Source organism: Bos taurus, chromosome 1, assembly GCF_002263795.3.
Source record: "Bos taurus isolate L1 Dominette 01449 registration number 42190680 breed Hereford chromosome 1, ARS-UCD2.0, whole genome shotgun sequence".
In the NCBI taxonomy this organism is placed as follows: Eukaryota; Metazoa; Chordata; class Mammalia; order Artiodactyla; family Bovidae; genus Bos; species Bos taurus.
The window spans coordinates 130,436,276-130,453,873 of NC_037328.1; the positions used below are offsets into that span (position 1 = coordinate 130,436,276).

Sequence of the window (17,598 nt, forward strand, 5' to 3'; positions counted from 1 at the left end):
ATTCCTCATAGTATTAGTACCATGACTTAACTTTTAGTAGCAAATACCTATTTAGACATGCTTAACAATGGGTTTGATGGTAACTGTTGTGAAATCTTTAGACTCTGTTTTTTCATACCACTGAGATACTCTTTCCAATAAGAATAGTGTATATGATTCATATGCTCTGTCATTTGTTTTAGATTGACATATTTTGACACCTTAGTTCGTAGGTGTTATAACTTCTAGAATTCAATATACTCAAGCTGCTTTTTCAAACTGTGTATACATGCCTGAAACTGTGATATTTCAGGCATGAAATATCTCTCATATTCTGTCATTTTCTTCCTAGGTCTTCATTTTCTAATCATTGCAGATAATGAGGTATTAGTCATTTTTAATAGATCAGATATTAAATGCTTACTATATGCCAGGAACCAAAATAAGTGTTTTAAGTATGCTATTTTACTCTCCTAATAATGTGCCACAGTAGGCACTGATACTGCCTGGATTTGACAAGGTGAAAAACAAGGTTTTAAGAGATTAAATAAGTTGCCTAAAAGTTCACAGTTATTAAGTAAAAGAATAAGTTTCAGACTTAGTTCTGTCCAACTATAAAACTAAATCTCTTTTTTTTTATTATTATACTGGGAGTTTTCACACTTTTTAGCAATAGTCCTCTTTTTTAAATCAAAATAAAATAGAGAACAATTTCATTTTTTCAGTATAAATGTATCTTTGAAGCTAAAGTAAAACATAAGCCAATAAACAGATGCTGTTTTACTGAATACAGAATTCCATCAAGGGTTATTGTTGACAGTTGTCTCAGTATTCAGTTATTTGTGTATTTTTGTTTTGGAGATAGTCTTGACTCATACAGCTAAGTAATTGCAAATAGCAATGGTTTTTCAAGAGCTTTCGTCCAAATGAGATGCATAACCATGGCCCAGGCTTGATTGTTGGTGGCTTCTTGGTGCCCTAAAGGATGAAATGAGAGCATTTCTGCCATCAAGGGAAGCAGCCCTGTATTAGCTTCTTCATGCTGAAATTGTTCATTGACAGATAGCAATGACATGCTCTTGTTCTTTAGCAATAATTTTTCATGAATTGAATGTTATCTAGCCTACCACTAGAAGTTTTTTTTTTTTTTTCACTTTAGAAATCCATTTATTCACAAATGATTTGTGCTGTTACAAGGGTAACAAATCTGAGTGTTACATACAGTCTTAACCAGTTAGTGGCCTTATTAACACATGGGGTTCAGAATCAGACTTCTCAAACAGAAAATAATAATCAGGATGAGACTAAGTGGTGAAGGAAAGACAGAGGCCACGGAGGGAGGAAAGCTGTAGGGGGGCAGGGATGAGAGGTGACAGTGAGGCTGGGGCTCCCTAGCAGAGAAAGTGGCAGGGCTGACGGGTGGGGCTGAGCAGAAGAGCCCCCACCCTCTGCCGGTCTGCAGCAAAGGAGTGCCTTCTGTTGCTGACATTCTCCTGGGAAACTGCACAGTCCTGCTGATATCACCATTTCAATTGCTGCTGCCCTGGGAAGTAAACAGAAAAGAGCCAAATACTGCAGCTCCGTCAGTGGTATGGGAAGGCAAGGGCTGGGGTAGGGTGAAGAGACAGGAACTGAGACAGCACAAAAGGGACCAACTTCAGAAGAAAAAGGACAGATCAAAGTAAGAGGTTGAAACCTTTACCAGTTATTTTGCTTAAGTTAAAGTTCTAAGTAGTAAAGGAACTGAAAGCAGGGTCTCAGATATTGGTACACTGACGTTCATAGGGCATTATTCACAACAGCCAAAAGGTGGAAGGAACCTAAGTGTCCATCGATGAAAGACTGGATAAACAAAATGCGGTACAATCAGCCCTCAACACATCCATGGATCCCACATCTGTGGAGTCAGTCAACTGTGGACCAAAAATATTCAGAAAGTTACAGAAAGGAAAACTTGAACTTACTGTGTGCTGGCAACTATTTACATGGCATTGTATTTGGTCATTATAAGTAATTTAGAAATGATTTAAAGTATCCAGGATGGTATGTATAAGTTATATGCAAATACTATACCATTTTATATAAGGGACTTGAGAATCCACAGATACAGAGGGAGGTCCTGGAACCAAAGAAACTGAGGGATGACTGTATCATCCAGTGGAATATTACTCATTCTTACCAAGGAAGGAAGTCCTGTAACATGCTACACATTGATAAACCCTGAGGGCATTATGTTAAGGAGAATAAGCCAGTCACAAAAAGATGAACAGTGTATGATTCCACTTATACAAGGTAGTCAAATGCATAGGAGTAGAAAGTAAAATGGTGGTTGCTGGGGGGCAGGGGGAAAAGAAGAGTTTTTTAATGAGTCCAGAGTTTCAGATTTGCAAGACGAAAAGGTTCTGGAGATATTTCACAAGATGAATATAATTAACATCACTGAACTGTACACTTTTAAGTGGTTTAAGACTAAAGTTTATGTTCTGTGTTTTTTTACCACAATGAAAAAGAAATTCTGGGTACTGATTAAAAATTAGAGTGTAAGAGGAAGGGAAAAATACAAACCTTCTAGAATTTGTTGATATTTTATCTAGGTGGAGAGATTAATAAGATCACACATCTGTAATTCTTTTAAAGTATTAATATTAATACAAAAAAGTTTAAAGGCTGGGGCAAAATCAGTAGGTATGTAAGAAATACTATGAGTCTGAGCTCCAATGGGCTTCAGAGGTACATTTCCAGAGAAGAGCTTTGGAAAGAGAGGTAGATTATGAGAAAGATGAAGAGGCATATGTTACAGGCACATGTTCTCCCCACGCCCAAAACCATCCCGGCTGACTGCGGTGACTGTGGACAACCACGAGGCACTGTGGCATCCTCGGGGAGCCGCCCAGGGAAGTTATCCCCAGTTTCCCACATCCCTCCTTGGCGCTTAAAGTGATGAGACTTCTCCCTCAGCACCTTGTGAGGATTTTAACTTCAGTGCTTCCCAAGATCCACCTCAGGAGAAGTCAGTCTGTCCACAGGAGGCATAGTTTCCAAAGCTGTCCACTGTGAACCTCTGAGAGATGTGAATTGAATTGAGCTTTAGGGTACCAAAGTAGAAGTTTTCAAATAGCATTGGGGTCTTTCCTGAACAGAGTATTCATGACTGTAGCATGGAGTTTCACACTATTCCACTCTTTCACTATTAGTCCAGATGCCTGAAAACGTTCCAGCACTCGATCAACCAATTCCTGCAGCCTGTTGGAGCCATCTTTCATATGGACTTTGGCATAAAGAACATCCACCATGCCAGGATCATCATTCATGTATTCTATCCCTGACATCTCTACTTCCAGGGGTTTGCCCCCTGAAATGTCATCAATGAATTCCTCTTTACACTGCTGTAGCATCTCACATGTCTGCTGGATCTCTTGCTCACTCAAAAGCACCAACATCCCAATAGTTAGGTGAAGCTTTTTAGGATTCTGGAAAATGCTGCTATCAACCCCATGATCCATGGAGCACTTCTCCAGTACTTCCTCCTGGAATTTCAGAAATCGTTCCTGAACTTCAGCTTCATTGAGGAAAAAGGCAAGGAAGTGAGTGAAGGGCTGCTTTCTTCTAAAAGTGACCAGAAGAACATCAATCCGAGTTCAGGCTGAAATTACACCACTTCGATGCTGACCAGTGATTACAATTTCTCCTTCTTGTCCAGGCTTAGGAATGCTAATAGAAGTTTTGGTCTCCACTTCTAGTTTCTTTCTAGTGTCCCCTCTCTTTCCAACAATATGCTTGTAGAGTAGGCTGGGGGCCTTCACGGTACATCGGAAACCTTGTGGGGTCTGCACCACCTCGTAGGTTTCACAGGGCTCTTCTGAACACTCCACGAGACCTTGGTAATAGTCATCATCTTCTTTTTCATGTTGATAAGTCTGTTCTTGGATGGGATTCTTCCTATAAACCCGTCCACCAATTTTTATAAGCTGTGGACGCAGAACTTCCATGATTATGTGGATCTTTATACAGGCCTGAAGGGACTAGTGAAGTGGAGAAAGGAGGAGGAGGAACTGGAGCCTGCCGCAGAGGGCGTGTAAGAGGCAGAAGTTTTTTAAAAAATGACTTAATATATACTTATTCAGAACCTGCTATATGCCAGGGTTTGTGTTAGGTATTGGTGATCTGAAGCCACATTAGCTATGTTGCTGCCATCAAGTATTTTATATTCGATAGAATAGGTAGGAAGCATCACTATGAACAAAGCTAATGCATGTGATGGAATTCCAGCTGAGCTATTTCAAATGATAAAAGATGATGCTGTGAAAGTGCTGCACTCAATATGCCAGCAAATTTGGAAATTTGGTCACAGCTCATGAATTGCACACATGGCCATTTCACCTTCAAAATAAAATGAACAGCCAGGTACACTTTTCAAAGTTCTGCACACTGGGAGTATTTCCCTTCACTGCTGTCCTTTAGATATATTCCTGAAAGTGGCTGTCGTACCACAGTTGTATCCTGCCTACGTATTGTAATCCAGTCATCTGTAAACCATGATTAAGTCTTCTCTCTCTGTATCTATTCATCATAAAGAACTTCCCATGAGGCCATGTTGTAGGCTAGGAGAAGGAAGATAGTGTAACAGGAGTGGGAAATCATGGATATGTCGGCTACTCCTTCATGTAACTTGAGCCTTCAGGGCCAGATTGGGCTCAGATCAGATCAGTCGCTCAGTCGTGTCCGACTCTTTGCCACCCCATGAATCGCAGCACGCCAGGCCTCCCTGTCCAACACCAACTCCTGGAGTTCACTCAGACTCACGTCCATCGACTCAGTGATGCCATCCAGCCATCTCATCCTCTGCTGTCCCCTTCTCCTCCTGCCCCTAATTCCTCCCAGCATCAGTCTTTTCCGATGAGTCAACTCTTCGCATGAGGTGACCAAAGTACTGGAGTTTCAGCTTTAGCATCATTCCTTCCAAAGAAATCCCAGGGCTGATCTCCTTGCAGTCCAAGGGACTCTCAAGAGTCTTCTCCAACACCACAGTTCAAAAGCATCAATTCTTCGGCGCTCAGACTTCTTCACAGTCCAACTCTCACATCCATACATGACCACAGTCTTATATATAACCACTTTCACTGGATCATGAAGTGCCACTGTGCTCGCCCATTTTTATGTGTGCTGGGTTAGATAAAACCTGGTTCTTGACACGCAGCTCAGGTTGCATGATTACATTCACTCTCCTCTCAAACCTAGAAGCAAACTCGAAGAGCTATTTCTCAAAAAGAGAGTAGCTGTCAGCAGGGGATGGTAGGTTTTGTTTCTCTGCCAAATCCTAAGGACTTGTGCTATGGTTCAGCTCTCTGAGCCTGCCAAAGGCCGTTCAAGCTCCATTAGGTCTGTTGGATCATGTGGCCACAACGTGTGTGGCAGTTTGGGCTTGCTGCAGAGCCTTCTCTTGTTCTGGACTTCATTCAAAACCTGCACCTTTTCAGGTGCTGGATCACTCAATGCATAGGCCAAGGTACAAGAGGAATATGTTGTCTCCAAAATCCAAAGAGGTTCACTAGGTTGTGCCTTATTTTGCTTGTAAAGAGGGTCCTGAGCACCAGATTATTTTTTACCTTAGAAGGGACATCTTGACATGCTCTACACTCTTTGAGCTCTAGAAATTTCACTGAGTTTGAAGGCCTCAAATTTTTTGCTGAATTTATTTCCCACTTTCTGAAATACAAATTTAAGTCCAGAGAAGTTGCTGCATGTTACTCACTGGGTTCAGTCAGCATAATGTTATCACTGTAATGGACCAGCATGATATCTTATTGAAGGGAAAGTCGATCAGGATTCCTTCAAATGAACTATGACATAGAGCTGGAGAGTTAATATACTCCTGAGTTAGGACAATGGAAGTGTATTGTTGGCATTGCTAACTTAAGCAGATTGCTTATGGTGGTCCTTATTGACACGTGTGGAAAATAAAGCATTTGTCTAATCAGTAGTTGCATACCAGATACCAGGAGATAAGTTACTTTATTTATGCAGTGAAACTGCCTCTGGTATATACCACCTGGTTAAGGCGGTAACAATCCCCTGTAATTCTCTAAGAGTCATCTATCTTTTGCATTGGCCAAGTAGGCAGGATGAATGAGGATGTGATGGGAATCACCACCTTGCATCTTTCAAGTCCTTGATGATAACACTAACCTATACAGTTATTCCAGGAATGTATTTACTGTTTTCTTAGGTAGAAATGGGTTTCCCTTGTAGCTCAGTCGGTAAAGAATCTGCCTGCAGTGCAGGAGACCCAGGTTCATTCCCTGGGTAGGGACGATCCCCTGGAGAAGGAAATAGCAAGCCATTCGAGTATCCTTGCCTGGAAAATCTCATGGACAGAGGAGCCTGGTGGGCTGCAGTCCATGGGCTCGCAAAGAGTCGGGCATGACTGAGCGACTAACACTAGGTAGAAACAGTTGTAATAACTTCCACCCAGCCTTTCCGACCATAGTAGCCCTCACTCCAGAGATCAGGGAACCAACATGGGAATTCTGCCAGCTTCTGAGTATTATCTGTTTCAGTTATACATTCTGGAACTACATAAATAACCACAAGATGTATTTGGAACTAACTGTGCCCTTTGCAAGAAAGATCTATGCTAAAACTCTTTTGTTAACTTGACCTCCATAAGCCCCCCCTTGGTTTGGTGAATGTCAGTGACGTTTTGAGTCACTTTGCATTAGTGCCATTTTAGAGACAGTGTCCAAAAATCCCTGAAAAGCCTGATTATTTCCTTTCTCCCAGTGTGTAGTTACTGTGGCAAAAGGCCACAGTCTCTTTGGGTAAAGTCAGTTTCAGCTTGGTTGATACTGTAGAGTTCACAGGCGTCATTTGATGTTGATGAAAGTATCGGGGGATTTATCAACTTTTCAGTTTTTCTATGTATATGAGTCCATGTTAGAAAAATGAGTCCTGAAGGTTTACTACTTAATGCTGTTGTATAAATTTAGACCATAAGCAGTATGTGATTGTAATTATTACAGTATGTAAGCTGTAAATATTAGCAGGGTAGTTTCATCTCAGTTCAGTTCAGTCACTCAGTTGTGTCCTACTCTTTGCGACCACATGAACCGCAGCATTCCAGTACAGCATGCCTCCCTGTACATCACCAGCTCCCAGAGTTTACTCAAACTCATGTCCATTGAGTTGGTGATGCCATCCAACCATTTCATCCTCTGTCGTCCCCTTCTCCTCCTGCCCTCAATCTTTCCCAGCATCAGGGTCTTTTCAAATGAGTCAGCTCTTCGCATCAGGTGGCCAAAGTATTGGAGTTTCAGCTTCAACATCAGTCCTTCCAATGAACACTCAAGACTGTCCAATGAACACTCAAGACCTGTCCATCCTAAAGGATGGACAGGTTGGATCTCCTTGCAGTCCAAGTTTCATCTAGGTAATGTAAACTGAAAGTAGTATATTCACCTCACGTAACTGACATTTTATGTAGTATTAAATATGCTCTCCCAGACTATGTTTTTTGATACTACATTGTATTTTCCTTGTGGCAAAGACTCCTCTCCCTTTTTACCTTTTCTAAAATCTCTCACTTGAACGCCATTTGTTTCCCAACTCCTAACCTTCTGTTCAGGGTTTCCCTGCTGGCTCAGAGGTATAGAATCCATGTATCAGTACAAGAGATATGGGTTCAATCCCTGGGTGCAGAAGATCCCCTGGAGAAGGAAATGGCAACCCATTCCCGTATTGTTGCCTGGGATATCCCATGGACAGAGGAGTCCGGCACGCTATACTCCATGGGGTTACTAAAGAGTTGAACACGACTTAGCGACTAAACAACAATAATTCCCTTTTCAAAATCCCTGCAGTAATTTTCATTGCATGAATAATAAAATTCAGCTTTTCACAAAGTCAATTAAGACACCACCATTCCCCCGCACCTTGATAAAGTCCCTACTTCTTTGGACTCATTCATATGATCAAACTACACTGGGCATTTTCTTGTTTCTCTGAGAACCCCAGTTTGATTTTTACAACACCAAAAATATGGCATATGTCGGATCACATTATTCTTACTCTTTCATACTAATGAACAGTCAGGGGAAGATTGTACCCTTTACATGGCAATTCTTGTTATCACTGTAAACTTACAGTGTGACAAGGTGTTGAAACACTTAAAAGTATTTGGTTAATGGCCATGTGGCTATTCAGAACACTGTTCCAGGAAATGTGTATCAACATAATTATCTATAGGCCCTGAACATTTGCAACTGTACAAATGTGGAAGAAATTAAAATTTGAAATACTACAAAAAGTTCTTATTTGCATAGTCCACTTTTCAGCTAGTTCCGTTCTCAGAAGTGTTTGTACAGCTCCTGAAATTGTTGAGAAATGGGCTGTCTGTGGTTTTGACAGATGGCTAACTTGGCAGGCTTCAGCAATCTTGATTTTATCTTCCAACTACATAGAACCTTTCCAGTTTCCTGTGAGCAAGCCCTCAGCCTGTCTGTAGAAACAACATGCTGAATTCACTTCCCTATAGAGTCTTAGTGGTTTCTTTGTATAGAAGCAAAATTCAGAAATGAAAACATGGTGTAAAATAAATCTGTTCATGGAAATGCAAACCATAGTGTTCATGTTTGTTGCATACATATTCTATATGCTTGTTATATGCAGTTTACATGTTGATGTATGTATTTAATATTTGTCAGTTGTTTCCAGTTTTAATGACATAATAATAGAATGAAATATTCCTTTCTATGTTTTATGGCTGGCCAAGGCTAGGTCTTAAAGAATTTGACTAATATGACCTGGACAGTTCTTAAGTTGGTAAAAATAAGATTGACTTTTAAACACATGATTTTGATTCAGTTGGCCCTTTTTGATTCCCCTTGTACTACTTGCGTAAGTTTTTTTTTATTTGCTTAAGTTTTGATAGAGGCTTCTCTGGTACCTCAGCTAGCAAAGAATTCACCTGCAATGTAAGAGATTTGACCCAGTTCAATTCCTGGGTCAGGAAGATCTGCTGAAGAAAGGATAGGCTACCCACTCCAGTATTGTTGGGCTTCCCTTATGGCTCAGCCGGTAAAGAATCAACCTGCAATGCGGGAGACCTGGGTTCGATCCCTGGGTTGTGAAGATCTCCTGGAGAAGGGAAAGGCTACCCACTCCAGTATTCTGGCCTGGAGAATTCCAGGACTGTATAGTCCATCACGTTGCAAAAAGAGTTGGACACATCTGAGCAACTTTCACTTTCAAGTTTTGATAGCTAGAGTTTACCTCATTATAAAAACCAGTAATTTAGACTTGAACAACAGCTATTGTTGTCTGTATTCATATTTATTTTATTGAACAGTTATTTATGTTATACCCTTAGTGGAAAGAGAATATACTGAGAAGATGTTAAACAAGAGTGTTAAACAAAATGTTAAACGAAGATAGTAATGTCAATCCCAGGGTTACTTGTAAATACAGATTTTCCTTTCATACTATAGAGTTGCCCAGTTAGAGTGTGGTTCAGATTCGTTGTGTTTCAAATTCTATTTGAACTCAGTTAGTTACAGAGTTCTGAGTAAAGTTTCATACTTACTGTCTCACCTGCAATCTAGGTCTTTTTACTTTTCTCTAATTTATAAGATTTTATTTAAGAAAAGGATTTGTGAACATTTGAAAAATGATGCTTTAAGTGACAAGTGTTCACAATAAATTTATTTCCTTGTATGTAATATATTTGTCATAAAGCGAGTACTATTTTTACTTTAGCTGATTACCCTGCCTGTATGTTGTAGCGAGGAGAGTTAATAGGGAATGGTTATTGATTAATAGTACCACGTGATATTATTTTTAACAGAAATGAATTTTGGTGCTGTGGAAACTTATTTTTCAGGTTGAAGCACTCAATAAACTAAAAACTTTAAATAGTTTAATCAAACTGAATGCAATGAAGCTAAATAGAGCCAAAGGGAAAGAAGCAATGCACACTTGTTTAAAACAGAATGCTTACCGTGAAGCCCTCTCTGACCTGCAGTCACCTCTCAACCCATGTGTTATCCTCTCAGAACTCTAGTAAGTGACCTTCTGTACTCTGCTTGGTGAACTTCCCTTTAAATAACATTGTAGGAGGGATTTCCGAGTGACTGCTTTAGGGGAGCAGTGAAGACAGCTGTTGGTAATTGGAATAAAATTAAAGATGGAAAATATTAAAGTTCTCAAAAGTTATTCTTATGTTAATAGGATGTTTGCCTTCTAGCTAAATTTACCAGTGGGGTAAGTGGAAGTTAATTTCCTTTCAATTATATGCAATTAAATTTGTTTTCTGTATTACTGGTTTCTTACGTAGAGTTGAAAGTCTTATGTAAGCAAAATGTTTACAGCCATCATAGATTATTTACTAATTAAACTTTCCTTCAAAATGAAATTTTTGAATAAACTTAGAAAATGATTTCTTATTTTTACTTTTCCTGTAAAAGTAACAATGGGAAAGTAATTATTATGTTCAGTATATCAGGATTCAGAGTTGATCCCTCTTTAGGAAATCACGAATGAACTCACAATCCAGTGTTATATTCTGATTGTTATTGTCCATGTATGATAACAAAAGTTAAAGAAGAATAAGGAAAGAAAAGGAGGAGTTTTAAATATAGTGGTGAGAAGGGTGAGAAGGGCAAATCTGGATTTTCAATTCAGTTCATCTGTCATCACTGCATGCTGACCAAGGCTAGTGTCACAGTTGCTTTTCTGCCAAGAAGAAATGTTATAGTTTTGACTTCTGTAGACCTGAATGGAACAGGTGAGGGATTTTCCCAGGCCTAGTATATCATAGCAACATTACAGTCTTGCCATATGTTTTGACTGAAGTGGGCTAATTTTTCCCTTTCTTCCTTTCAGTGTTGAGAAGTGTAAATACATGGATTCCAAAATGAAGCCTTTGTGGCTTGTGTACAACAACAAGGTGTTTGGTGAGGATTCAGTTGGAGTGATTTTTAAAAATGGTGATGGTATGTATTGAGTTCTTCACAGTGCCAAATTCCTTAGTATTTTTCATTTACTGTCTCTTTGCTTTCTCTGAAAGGTGATGTGAAAATGTAGAACAAACAGATGGCAGCCAGTAGGTAGCTGTTAATGGTCATTAAGTTGAATTTGACCTATCATAAACCCTCTTTTTTTCTCCTTTTGGAAAGTGATTTGTATAGCGTACTTAACATGCATTGTTCTAATAAGCCTTCCCTTTTCCCTACAAAATACAATGCTGTGTATTCCTTTGGTTAAAAGCTTATAAAGTATAAGAGTATTTTCAATATGTTCATAACATTGTTTCAATGACAGCAATTTTTATATTGCTGCCATAGTTTTATATTTTAATTAAAACATTTTACCCATATTTTATAAAAGAAATGCCTCTGAAGTAATCACACCAACCAGAAGGTAGTCATGATTGCTACCATTCATTACTTATGTGATTGCAGGCAAATCATGTAAAATTCATAGAGCTTCAGGTTCTTCTGTACATGAAGATTATATCATCTCTGTGTTGGGTCTGTTAAATGGAATTAAGCGAACCTAAGTGTATGTGCTTACAACTATTTTTAAAAGAAATTTAAAATTCCGGGAAAAAAATTAACAGAGGAGTTATTTTTCAGTGTTTATTTTCCAGCCAGTTAATTCTGGCTGAATTAGTTAATCTTAAATTAATGTTATTAAGCGTAAAGTATAGAGCACTTACATACGGGCTTTTCCCGCTTAGATTTACGGCAGGATATGTTGACACTCCAAATGCTGCGCTTGATGGATTTACTCTGGAAAGAAGCTGGTCTGGACCTTCGGTAAGATTTCTAGTGAATTTCTTTTTATCTCATGTTGTATTCCTTCCACAATAGAGTTTTAAAAACTTCTTGTTGATTTCTTCCTGATATTATTATTGGTTGTTGTTCATAATCATATCCATATAATACTTTATAGTTTACAACAATCTCTCAATACATTATCTTACTGAGACCTCATCAAGTGTAAAACTACACTTGTGACAGCAAGAGTCACATCCCAATCTGCGGTTTTGGAGCTGGTCTCAGGAAAGATGCACTGGTGGTCGTGAGAGTGATAAGCCAGAGAAGGGCCTGCGCCTCTTCTTTTTCAGCCTAGTAACCATGATTCTTTTAACCTTCCTGAAAGGGAAGTCTTTAGGTGGACTTCCAGGGTTTTTTGCTTGCCACCATTGTTAGGGGTAGACAGTGAGAAGAACAGGTGTATGGTAACAAAGAAAAAGGAAACATAATGGATTTTTAAAGTTTAATTATTATAAATCTTTTAAGATAAAGAGCAATAATTGGAAACACTGTTGATATATTTAATTATATAAAAATATAAGGTTCAAGTGTCAACAAACCAAAGTTGAGCCTCACCCCAGGTGTTATATTCATAATGAACAGGACAAGGGGATAAAAATTCTAAATATTAAGAGTTCATAGAAATATATAGGGAGAAGATGTGAAAAGGCCATTCAAGTTATAAAATAAATAAGCTAATAATTATGCAAATACCATTTGTTCTAAGGTAGAAGTTCAAATTAAAAGAACAATTAGATACCATTGATTTCTTACCAAAAATTTTGTTAAATGAAATACAGTCTGGAGCACTGTTGCAGTAACAGAAACACAGATATTGTCGTATACCATTATAAATTAGTATAAACCTCTGTATCATTTATTTATACTCTATATCCAATATTTCCATAATTTAATTTAAAATTAAAAATGTGAAGAGATATATGCACAAAGGTGCTCATTCTTGCTTTATTTACAGTAAAAAAGGAAAAATTGGGCCATGCTTTTCAACGTTTGCTCAATAGTATAATGGTTAAAAAATTATGAGCTTTCACATATGATGAAACATCTCAGGTATTTAAAAGTATTGTTTATAGAGAATTGCTATCAGTTTGGAGATGCAAACCAGTGAGATGCAAAAAATATTTTGATAGAATGCTTTCAACCATTTAAAAAACTTGCTGAAAAATGACACACATTTTAAAATGTTTACAGAAACTAAAATGGTATAATAGACATTACTTATGGGTGGTAGGATTAAAGATGATACAATCCCCTCTGCCCTTGGTATACCTGGTTCTCTAGTTTTCTACAGTTTACTCCTTTTAAGGAGAGAAAAACATTAAACATATTTCATGATATAGGGCCATACAGTTAAAAACATTTCTCCATGCTAGTTATTAATAACTTCATCTTTTACTTAATTCTTTGTTTTTTTAAACTGTGAAATATTTTAAACATGAAATATAGATGATAATTTACAATATTTTTGTGCTCTTAAACCCAGATTTGTGTAGATATTTAATAGTTTAATGACAGATGTTAACATGTTTTCAAAGAGGAATTAAATATGCAGATAAAATTAATGCAATCGTACGATCTCCTTTCTCACAACTCAGGATTTACCATCATTCTAAACTGTAATATGTGTATGTTTGTGCTTAAACTATATGTTATATATCCATTGAATGTTTTGAACTTCCAATAAATAACTGTCGTATCACATGTAATTTTTTGAAGTTTACTTTTATTACATGTTTCGAGATTTATCAAGATGAATATGTGAAGTTCTAATTTGTTATTTTCACTTCTGTATTAATGTTTTGAGTAAATGCACAAGTTTATCCATTCCCCTATTAGTAGCTATTTGTGTTTATTTGTTTGTACACTTCTCTTTACTTATATTTGGAAGAGTTCTTTACTTTATATAGCCAGAAGTGGAATTGCTGGGTCATAAAGCATGTATACTTTCAACCTTACCACTGTTGCCCAAGTGGCTTCCAGAATGTTTATACCAGTGTTATGTTTCTCCCCAGAAATATCTCCTTGCCAATCAGACTTGTTAGTTTTTTGCAAATCTAGTGGATATAACATGGTATCTCATAGAGTTTTAATTGGCATTTCTTTGGTTGAATAATTTTTCAGTGTTTATAATTAGTGTGTCTTCTTTCTGCTGTGAATTACCTAGGTTTCTTTGAGGTTTATGCTTTTTGTATTATTTTTTAAAAATCCTTCACTGTACAATTATCTTAAAGATGCTGTCTTTTATTTTCCGAATTTTAAAATTGACTTCTTTTCTATCTCTGTGAAAGTTTAGTCCTAGTATTGACTCTTTTGGGATTTAGGTTTTTTTTGATTACTCTTCTTGAGTCCCTTTTGAGGCTAAAAATTGTCTATTTCTTCATTGCTTTTTAATTTATTACCATACTATTTATAATGTCTTCTTGTAATTTTACAACTTCTGCTATGTTTAATTTTTTTCTCCTTTTACATTTGTAAAATTATTTTGTATGCAGTATGTTTTCCATATTAGTCTTCTCTAGATTAGTCTTAGAGGTTTGCATCTTAGTATTTTAAAAGAATGGGCTTCTAATTTTTCTGTTTTTATCATTGATTTCATCTTTATAGTTTCCTTCCTTTTACTTGTGTTAATTCTGTTTCTGATTTTTTGAAACAGAACATTGTATGTGTATGTGTGTTAGTCGCTCAGTCATGTCTGACTCTTTGTGACCTCATGGACTTCAGCACGCCAGGCTTCTCTGTCCATGGAATTCTCCAGGCAAGAATACTGGAGTGGATTGCCATTCCTTTCTCCAGAGGATCTTCCCGACCAAAGGATCGAACCCTGGTCTCCTGCATCACCAGCGATTCTTTACCATTTGAGCTATAGGGACATTAATTTCCATTTTTTAAAACCATACATATATTTCTTCTAGCTACATTAACTGCTTTCCATAAATTTTTTTCCCTTAAGTTTTAAAATGTACTTGTTTGTCCTTTTTTATAATACATCACACTATATAGAATTTACTTCTAAATGTTTTATTATTTCCATTATTATTTCTTCAAGTCCTGAGCTAGTTTAGATTATTTTGACTCCCAAATTACATTGAACTTTTTTGTTGGTGGTGTCTCTATGATGTCTTAATTTTATTGTATCTGACTACTGTCAGATTTTGTGGTCTGTGTAAGATCAATGTCATGTTTATTAAGATTTTTTATGCATTACCATATGCCCAGTTTTTCTATCACATTGATTGTGATGTTCATTGATTTAAAATATTTCAGATGCTGTAGTTAATAACTGTAAGGTCATAAACTGGTCTGTTATATCAAATTTGTTGATTATTCCCAGATCTTTCTTCTCATTAAAGTTTTACTTGTCACTTCAGAGTTATGTTAAAACCTCCTATTATAATTGGTATTTTTCAGTTTCTAGCTTGCAATTTTGTTAATCTTGTCATTGTGATTTTAATTTGCATTTTCTTAATGAGTAATAATGTCAGCCAGATTTTCATGTGCTTGATAGTCATTTGTATATCTTATTTGGAGAAATACCTATTCAAGTTTTTTGCTCATTTTTGAATTGGGTTATTATATTTGTCTTTTGAGTTATGAGTTCCTTACATATTTTGGATACTAGACTCCTAGTGAATACATTATTGGCAAATATTTTCTCCCATTCTGTGGGTTTGTTCACTTTCATGATAGTGTCCTTAGATGCACAAAATATTTCCTTTGATGAAGTTCAGTTTATCTATTTTTTCCTCTAGCTTCTTGTGTTTTTGGTGTAAGGTCTGAGAAACCATTATCTAATCCACTATCATTAAGATTTACACCTATGCTTTCTTCTGAAAATTTTAGTTTAGCCCTTATTTAGGAGGTCATTAATGCACTTTTAGTTAATATTTTTGTATGGTACGTGGTAGGAGTCCACAGTTTCGTTTTTTTAGTGTGTTGGTATCCAGTTGTCACAGCACCATTGTTGAAAAGATTGTTCTTTCTTCATTGAATTATCTTGGTACTTGTGTCAAACATGAAATGACTATAAATGTGAGGGAATTTTCCTAGAGTCTAAATTCTGTTTCATTGACCTATATATTTTATTTCTATGCATAGTCTTGATTAATTTGTAGTAAGTTTTGAATTTGGGAATTGTCTGCCTCTATTGCCTTGTAGGAGTTCTGTGGTTTCAGGTCTTACATTTAGATCTTTAATCCATTTTGAGTTTTTTTTGTATATGATGTTAGAAGATACTGTTTACATTCTTTATATGTAGCCGTCCAGTTTTCCCAGTGACACTTATTGACGGGACTGTCCTTTCTCAATTGTATAGCTTTGCTTCCCTTGTTGTAGACTCATTGATCCATTGAATGAGTTTACTTTTGGACTCTGTTCTGTTTTGGACATTGATTTTTGTGCTGGTTACATGTTGTTTTGATTATTGTAGCGCATTCTGAAATCTTGGTATGTGATAAGATTTAGGATTATTCTTGTTCTTTGAAAAATGTCATGGTATTTGGTTCATTTAAATAATTTCTATTTAAATATAGTCTCTGGTGATTCATCATATTTTCCCCCTAACTTTTAAAATTTATTTTTGGCTATGCTAAGTCTCAGTTGCTTCATGTGGGCTTTCTCCAGTTGTGGCGAGTGTGAGCCACTCTCCAGTTGTGATGCATGGGCTTCTCGTTGTGGTGGTTTCTCGCTGTGGAGAATGGGCTCCAGGGTACACAGCCTTCAGTAGGGATCTAAAGCCAAGGTACATGGGCTTAGTTGGCCTGCAGCATGTAGAATCTTCCCAGACCAGGGATTGAACCCATGTCCTTTGCATTGGCAGGTGGATTCTTAACCACTGGACCACTAACAAAATATGATTTGTCATTCTTATACTTCTCTTTTGTTCTTTAGACATGGCTCCTTTTATTTCTTTGAACATGCTTAATATAGGGTTTTAATCTTGTGAACCTTGAAAATCAGGTTCTCTCCCTTGTTCAGGATTTTTTTTGTTAATTGCTGTTTGTTGTTTATTTCATGACTTCTCAACTAATTTTGTAAAGTTTGTGTTCTTTGTCATGCATGGTCACTGATTTCTCTGCTTGGTTAGTTTATTGGTCAGCTAATGATTAACCACAGATTCCTTAAATGCCTGGAATTCTTAAGTCTTCCAATCTTTACTGAGGTTTCTTTGTGCATGTTAGGACATATCTTGAGGAGTCAGCCAGGTAATTTAGAGTTGTGACCCCTAATTTGTGTAAGCCTCAAAGTTAGTAAGAAGTGAGTGCTAGGGCCTTCTCAACTCTTTTCTATCCCTTTGCACAACCCCAGAAATGTATACAACCATGCAGCTTCTAGATTCCTTTGAATGTGTTGCAGTCTTTCATATCCTTTATGAACATCTCATTCCACAGGTTTTCCTTTAAGTTTTTTGTTAAAGTTTTTCTTTATTGTTTGACCCAACTCTTATTTACCCTTAAGACAGCCTCAGTGTTAAACACCTTATTCCTGGTTATTTTTGAGAAACACCCTTAGCTAAAAGGCAGTTCACAGTAGGCAAGGTTTCAGTCAGGTCAAAGAAACACAGAATTGTTAGTGGGATCTTCCTAGAAATTGCAAGAGTTCAAAGAATGACAGTTATGTAGAAATGAGGCTTTGAAGGTGCTCCAACCCCTTTTTTGTCCCCTTTAGAGGCTACCAGATTTCTGTAATCACAGTGATTATGGGACATTTGTTGCCATGTCTACTGAAGAACTGGAAAGTAGATGGGATTAGAATAAGTAACAGTAAAACACAACTGAGATTGAGCCAAAAA

At 37.1% G+C, this 17,598-nt stretch overlaps 1 protein-coding gene and 1 pseudogene across 3 annotated transcripts in view; one reads left to right on the forward strand and one right to left on the reverse strand.

Annotated features, from left to right (window-relative positions):
* PIK3CB (phosphatidylinositol-4,5-bisphosphate 3-kinase catalytic subunit beta) overlaps window positions 1–17,598 on the forward strand; it is a 179,187-nt gene that overhangs the window by 143,153 nt on the left and 18,436 nt on the right. For all 3 annotated transcript variants that reach the window (NM_001206047.2, XM_024988896.2, XM_059884087.1), the window contains 3 exons: window positions 9,854–10,032; window positions 10,855–10,964; window positions 11,711–11,789. In NM_001206047.2, coding sequence (NP_001192976.1) covers window positions 9,854–10,032; window positions 10,855–10,964; window positions 11,711–11,789 — 368 coding nt within the window. The remainder of the gene's footprint in view (window positions 1–9,853; window positions 10,033–10,854; window positions 10,965–11,710; window positions 11,790–17,598) is intronic.
* LOC101902141 (activating signal cointegrator 1 complex subunit 1-like) lies at window positions 1,109–4,061 on the reverse strand (annotated as a pseudogene).